This window comes from Sphaeramia orbicularis, chromosome 8 (assembly GCF_902148855.1).
Source record: "Sphaeramia orbicularis chromosome 8, fSphaOr1.1, whole genome shotgun sequence".
Lineage (NCBI taxonomy): Eukaryota > Metazoa > Chordata > Actinopteri > Kurtiformes > Apogonidae > Sphaeramia > Sphaeramia orbicularis.
The window spans coordinates 31,842,662-31,849,974 of record NC_043964.1 but is presented as its reverse complement, the minus strand read 5'-3'; the positions used below and the strand labels follow the sequence as shown (position 1 = coordinate 31,849,974).

The window sequence follows — 7,313 nt, the reverse complement described above, 5'->3', positions numbered from 1 at the left end:
AAATAATCGATGGAACTGCCCTGTTGTTGAGTAAAAGTAACAAAACCTGTTCTTCACAAAGGTGATAACAGAAAACAATGGGAGGAGATGTGGAACTAAATCACATTTAAACATTATTTTGATGGACTCAAATTATATTTCAGATTCAGACTAATGAGATCTGTGCTCATATAAGACAATGATGGGACTATCATTAATGTTTAATTCCACACCTTCACTGTTTGCATTTGGACATTTTTTACTGTAAATAAATTCATTCTCATTCAAAATCAGCAGTTTTTAAAGAAAGACCTTTTAATGAGTAAGTATAACCACAGTACAGTACAGGCCAATGGAATATTTACATGTAGATAAAGGCATTTAATACAACCCAGCATCATTAATTCATGCCTGTATGAATAATAAACCAAACCACATGAAAACTGGTCTAAAACTGAATGAGTTATGTTGATTTTAATTGTGAATAAACCTCTTGTAAAGTACTATGGCAGATGCTTAGACACACAAATGATTCAACCACAGGTGACACAAGGGAATTAATAAAATACAATGGACAAAACAATAGTAGTAGTTCCTTATTGATGCCAGTAAATACCACAGGTACCAGTCACTGACACACATATACAAGACTGTGCATTCATCTCTGATCACATATCAGTGCATTCATTACACAGGTCAGGTAAAGGTCTGTTCACCCCCTGTGTGATGAGCTGGGGTTAATAAATACATTTGTTAAACCCCAGATAGAGCATTATCCTGTGGCGGCCTTTTCTCAGGAGGTAAAGCAGGTCGTCCAATAACCAGAGGGTTGGTGGTTCAAATCCTGCTCTGTTATGTCTTTGTGCAAGACACTTCATCCACTGTACCTCCAGTGTCACTCACACTGGTGTGTGGATGTTTGGTGGTGGTCGGAGGGGTCTTTGGTGCGCTTTGAGTGTGTGTAAATAGAAAAGCACTGTATAAATCTCATTCATTATTATTTTTATAAAACAGTTTTGAACACACAGTGGCTGTGCTGATGTGTTACAGTAATAGACTGAGGTGACCAACACAACGTCTACATATACACTACAGGTCTAAAGTTTTAGAACACCCCAATTTTTCCAGTTTTGTATTGAAATTCAAGCAGTTCAAGTCCAATGAACAGCTTGAAATGGTACAAAGGTCAGCGGTGAACTGCCAGAGGTCAAAAAAACGGTAAGGTAAAACAAAACTGAAAAATAATGTACATTTCAGAATTATACAAAAGGTGAACAAGAAATGGGTAGAAGAGAGACAGACCATCATAACACTTAAAAATGTAGGTCTTTCCTAGAGAGAAATTGCCAAGAAAGTCAAGGTGTCATTAAGTCCAGTTTCCTTCACCATCAAAAGGCACTCAGAAACTGGGGGAAATGCTGACAGGAAGAGGTCTGCCAGACCCAAAGACACAACACAATCAGAAGACAAGTTTCTGAGAGTCAACAGCTGGAGTGATAGGAGACGCACAGGACAACAGCTTCAAGCACAGCTCAATAGTGGTCGTAGTAAGCAAGTCTCAGTTTCAACTGTGAAGAGAAGACTTCCAGTTGCAGGTTCGATGGGTTGAGTTGCAGCAAGAAAGCCATTGCTGAGACTTCAGAATAAGAAAAAGAGGCTTGCCTGGGCCATGAAATACCAAAAGTGGACTACTGAAGACTGGAAGAAGGTGTTATGGACTGATCACACCTGCAACTGGAAGTCTTCTCTTCACAGTTGAAACTGAGACTTGCTTACTACGACCACTGTTGAGCTGTGCTTGAAGCTGTTGTCCTGAGTTGCCTATCACTCCAGCTGTTGACTCTCAGAAACTTGTCACCTTGACTTTCTTGGCTATTTCTCTGTAGGAAAGACCTATATTTTTAAGTGTTCTGATGGTCTGTCTCTTCTATCGTTAATTGCCTTTTCCTCTTTTCCATTTTTATAGTAACACACTACTTTCTGCAGTACAATACTGTTCAAATAATGCTCACAACGGTATGGTACCAAAGTGTGTTCCAACACTACTTCTATGCAGACAGAGGGGGTTGGAAGTAATTCAGAAATGTTGGGACACCTGGAGGAATTGGTTGCACCAACTTTCGAGGCTTGATCAACCTCCATTGCTGCAGAACTGCTTTATGTTGTTAACCCGTTTCTTGTTTGCCTTTTTGTATAATTCTGAAATGTACATTATTTTTCAGTTTTGTTTAACTTTACCTTTTTTTTTTTTTTTTTTTTTTTTTTACCTCTGGCAGTTCACCGCTTACCTTTGTAACATTTACAGCTGTTCACTGGACTTGAACTGCTTGAATTTCAGCACAAAACTGGAAAAATTGGGGTGTTCTAAAACTTTTGACCGGTAGTGTATTTGTTTATGGTGCTAATGTAAATCTCCACACATTGATACTCATGTGCACCACTAGAGGAGCACAATCTTTCTAAACTTAAAAATGCACCATTTGTTTTCTATATTAATCATGAGTGCATATTATTATATCATGTTGTTATCTGTACAGTGACATACTGAAAGAGAAAACACATTTAATGGGCAGATGATTCCTCTTGTGTAAAATGTCTAAAGTGCCTAAATAAATGCTCCATGTTGGTTCTAGCTTGTCTGGTACTTGTTTCCTTTAACAGCAAAAAAAGTTCCCACAGCAATTCCCAGAAATCCAACAGTCAGGGATATTCCACAATAGACAAATGAATGATTATCTGTTTCACTTGAGTGGACCTCTGGAGAAAAAGAGAAAAAAAAAAAATACTGTAAGTATCTTCAGCTTTGATTGTTGATAAAACAACATGAAACTTAAAGCTAATGGTGGACTTAACATAAAGCATATATCTGTATGTGTACAGTTACTGATGTTTTATTTTAATAATGGAAATCCACTTATGTGTTCTCACCAAAAAACTCGGTCTTAGGTTCCGTCAGTGCTTCATGTTCCACAGTGCAGCCGTATATGTCACCGTCTTTTGCAATAAAACTCAGTGTGGAAAACAAATGAAAGGTGCCATCTGGGTTGAGAATAAATGCCTGAAAGGAATCTTCTGTTTCTACTTCTATTCCATTCTTGGTCCACTTTATTTTGATGACGGGAGGGAAGAAATGGTTGATGAAGCAGATGAGAGCATTTTCTGTCTGTTCTATCACATCATTTCTAGAGTAGACGATGAGTTCAGGTGCTTCTAAATGTTAAATTGAAACACAACCAAAAAAAATATCATTTTACACACTTACACAAGCAAAAGCTTTCAATAAAACATGGATAGGGATAAAAATTCACCCTAATACCAATGAATCAGTGTCACATACCTGTAAGTGTAGGAGCTGATTTTTCGCCTTTCCATAATTCAAAGAAACGTTTACACAAGTGTCTGGAATAGACTGCATACTGGTAGGCATGATCAAGACGTAAAAAAGCAGGGATTTTGCTGTCCCAAACAACTTCTTCTTTTTTAAAGTCTGCATGATAGACTTCATCATCATCACATGTGAAAATGACTTGAGCACTTGATTGAACACATGATATAGTGTTGCACAGTTCATGACTTCCTGAAAAATACAAACATCACTCTCATAACTTTTGTCTGTATTGTTAAACAAAGTATGAGCATATTTACACAGCAGTCTGGATATAAATGACAGCTTATTATAGGTCACTCTCATAAAAAAAATATCAAAAATACTGAATACATACCTTGTGCAGAGGTGCAAATTGCTCCTAAGAGAGTAAGTGCAATTGCGTTGAACATAGTCATCTTGTTGAATAAATGTTTGTGTGGTTGTGGTTGAGTTGGATGTGTACTTCCTCATACCTTTGTAGATGACACTTGTTTAACTACATACTGAAAAATAGGACCAATGGCCCTTTAGCTTACCGGCCAAATTAAAAGCTTTGGGAAATGTATCCAGATGCCATTTATTATCACCCAGTTCTATGTATTTGTTATATTACAGAAATAGCCCATGTTTTGGTCATATTCCAATCAGATCTGTAAAAAATTCAAATTCCTACTTGATATCATTGATACTTACTGATTTATTGTATCAATCCCCTTCCTATCTCTTTCAATGGGAAAATTTTTCAAAATTGCACCAAATCCAGAATCAGATCCGGATCGACATAATTTCAATACCTTGTGTTGACATCATCATACAGAAGCTGTATACCAAGTTTGAAGTCAATCAGAACTGGAGTTTTGGAGAAGAAGACGATTGAAATTTTTTCCCCATAGGAGCCCATGTTAAATTTTCCATAAGTTCCCGGATCCAGAAGAAGATCCTGATCAGCATGTGGCCATTATGTTTTGGTCATCTCCCCATCAGGGCTGTACTGTAGAAATTTACACTTGATATCATTTATATTTACTGAGTTATTGCATCGATCCACTTCCTATCTCTTAAAATGGGGAAATTTTACAAAGTCGCACCAAATCCAGAATCAGATCCAAATAATTTCACTAACTTTTGTTGACATCATCATAAAGAAGCTGTATGCCAAGTTTGAAGTCAATTGGAATTGTAATTTCGGAGAAGAAGATGATTGAAAGTTTTGTAACGGATGACAGACGACGACAGACGCTGCGGCCACCGGACACCACATGAGAACAATAGCTTACGCCCTGTCAGCCGGTAAGCTAAAAAGGAGTGGTTAAGTTAGTTCTTCATATTCTCACACTCTCTAACTACAATACTGTTACATGCCTGAGGGTGTGTATGTGTGTGTGTGTTTCTCCTCCCCTCTGCTTCTCTAATCATCAGTGATTGTGGGTGTGGTTTTTTCCAGGACCTCCTCCAGGGCTGTTCCTGAAGGGGCCCGCTACAGCTGATGGAAAGGCAAGCAGTCCAGTCCTGGTCGGCCACAGTGTATAAATCTACCCCTACCTCTCTGTCTGAGGCTGCTGCTCATGCTGTTTGTTAGATCCATTTTGATCTTTGTGCTCAGCTTTTGTTCAACTGTTGGTGAGTTGAGTTGGATTAGTTAAGATGGGGTACCTCTTACTGCACTTTGCACTGTTTTATGTTATACACACTAGGTTAGTCGGGTGCCGTTCACTGTATTTTTATTTTGGGAGTAGTGAGGAGTTTGACGTTTTATTTTTTCCCACCAATTTCTTTTGTTACTATAGGGGTCACCAGTCAGCTTGGTTTTGGTTTGCTAAGTTCTTTGGTTTATTCTGGTACCACCTTTTGTGTCCAAGGTCTGTTGCAGATCATTCTGTTATTGCATGTTTAAAAACAATAGTTTCTTCCTCGTTCCATGTCTGTTCACACCCTTACACTTTTGTCAACGCTATTTGTGGATAAACAAGAGCCATTTCTAAACTACTTCCAAACTACTTGAACTTCAAGAGGGTACAGGTTCAATTGCTGTTGTGCACCAAAGAAGGAAAAATATTAGAGTAATACTGGAAAAAATTACTTTTACAGTTCTTTTTGTAAATCAGAATGTGTTTCTGGATCATAGGCCACTGATGTGTAATCCATAAGACACAGGGTTTCACCCAGCTTACATTTCTGTTAAAACATCAATTTTAGTAAATATGTCCCTGAAATTTAAAAGAAAACACAAACAAATAAATGAATAATACTCATCCTGTGCTTCATGTCAACATTAACTGAAGTTGTTTTTAACTGTATTTAGTTCATTTCTCAAACTGTAGGGTGGGCGCCCTAGGGGGGGTGCAAAGCTTTTCCATGAGGGGCATGGGATCACTCCTGGGTGTTTTTTTGTCTTCAGGTTAGAACATGTAGCAGGTGGAACTAATGTTTTAGCGTTGGAACACCCTGGACTCATTTTAGGGACGTACAACAAACCAATCTACTGCCATGGTGATCTGTCACTAGACAAAGAGTTTAGCTTTGGAGAATGGACAAGGATTGGACTGGAAAAGAAAAATGTGTAACGTTTCCATTTTTGCACAGTTTGTATAGTTTGTCCTTTAATGTTCTGAGATGTGCAATGGAAACAGGCTTAAGACAGCCACCGATGTTGTTCAGATGTTCATCTTTGTTACCAAAATGTGTTTGTTGTTAAAAAATAGTAACTTTATTGTCATAGTTGTAAGATAATTGCGCATTTCCTATTATTATTTGGAAAAATATTGTCTAAGGGAGCAGTCATATTGAGTTTATTTGTATTGTTCAAGCAAAAAAAAAAGTTGTTTTTAATTTGCACAACAAATTATTCAATTATTCAAGGAAAAGCACAAAGTATTGTTACAATATTGATGTTTATTTCAATAAAAGTTATAATTGCACCACTGTTACAATGTTGTTGGGGTTGAGGGGGGCCTGGAGATTTGAGAACCACTGGTTTAGTCCCCACCACCTTGCTGTTTCACACAAGGACTTGCATTTAACTGAGAATGAAGCCAAATGTTACTTGCTACTACTCAGCACTACTCTTACTACTACCACTACTACGACTACTACTACTTGATATATATATATATATAGTAGAGAGAGAGAGAGAGAGAGAGAGAATGATAAAAGCTGCCTAGTGTATTGGTGCTGACTTTGCCACTTGAGTTATGCAAATTTGAGCTGTAAAAAGAACACAAGCAGAAATAAAAGTGCTAAAATGCAGGTGAACTTCAGTCAAACATTAACATCAAAGGTTTATGACAGACATTATAAATTGACTAGAACATTAAATGTTTAACCCCACACACAAATGCATATCTGCTGCGTTGATATTCACAGTGGGCTGAGTAAAAGGCCAACATAGGGACTATGAGAATACTGTAGGTACTGCTCATAGGTGTGAATAAAACACACACAAAATACACAAGGCATCTACATCTCCCACATATCTATAAATAAAGCCAGACAACAGGTTAAAGAAATCATTTTACAGAGACTTATGTCCACAAAAGTCATTACAACCATTTTAGATGGAAAACAGCAACCACATCCTCCTCTTCTTCTCTGTTTATTAGAGTCATGTGAAACGTAGCCTACATCTACAACCTCTGGCCACACCAAGCAGTTCTCATTTTCTTTTTTACTTCAGGTACTTATTTCATCACGAGAGGGAGGACTTTTAAAATGATGACAAGTTAACCCACTGTTTAATACTATTACCACAACCAAATCCAGCCTTGTCTATATTAATAATGGCAGAAAAATTAAACCATTAAAACAGTTCATGGAGCTTGAGAGCTGTAAGTAACTTGACTTTTAAAGTTTCGTCTTGTGCAACAATCTGGTTTGTATAACAACTGACACACTAGTGAACTGGTAATGATGTTAATTATCTTGTATAAGGGCACCATTCAGAATAATTAAGATGGTTTCCTTCCTTAGT

General features: G+C 37.5%; 2 protein-coding genes across 4 annotated transcripts in view; both read right to left on the bottom strand.

The window, feature by feature from the left end:
- The window catches only part of LOC115423689 (cytoplasmic phosphatidylinositol transfer protein 1-like), a 123,903-nt gene that overhangs the window by 86,834 nt on the left and 29,756 nt on the right, over positions 1 to 7,313 (bottom strand). The window lies entirely within an intron of this gene.
- The window catches only part of LOC115423694 (H-2 class II histocompatibility antigen, A-U alpha chain-like), a 31,673-nt gene that overhangs the window by 16,571 nt on the left and 7,789 nt on the right, over positions 1 to 7,313 (bottom strand). Inside the window, exons 2-5 of one of the 3 annotated variants that reach the window (XM_030140652.1) lie at positions 3,702 to 3,819; positions 3,317 to 3,556; positions 2,908 to 3,189; positions 2,252 to 2,736 (exon numbers count right to left, since the gene is read on the bottom strand). In XM_030140652.1, coding sequence (XP_029996512.1) covers positions 2,609 to 2,736; positions 2,908 to 3,189; positions 3,317 to 3,556; positions 3,702 to 3,762 — 711 coding nt within the window. In that variant the 5' untranslated portion in view covers positions 3,763 to 3,819 and the 3' untranslated portion in view covers positions 2,252 to 2,608. Of the gene's footprint in view, positions 1 to 2,251; positions 2,737 to 2,907; positions 3,190 to 3,316; positions 3,557 to 3,701; positions 3,820 to 7,313 lie in introns of those variants that run through there. The other 2 variants (XM_030140651.1, XM_030140654.1) reach the window with 2 other exon arrangements.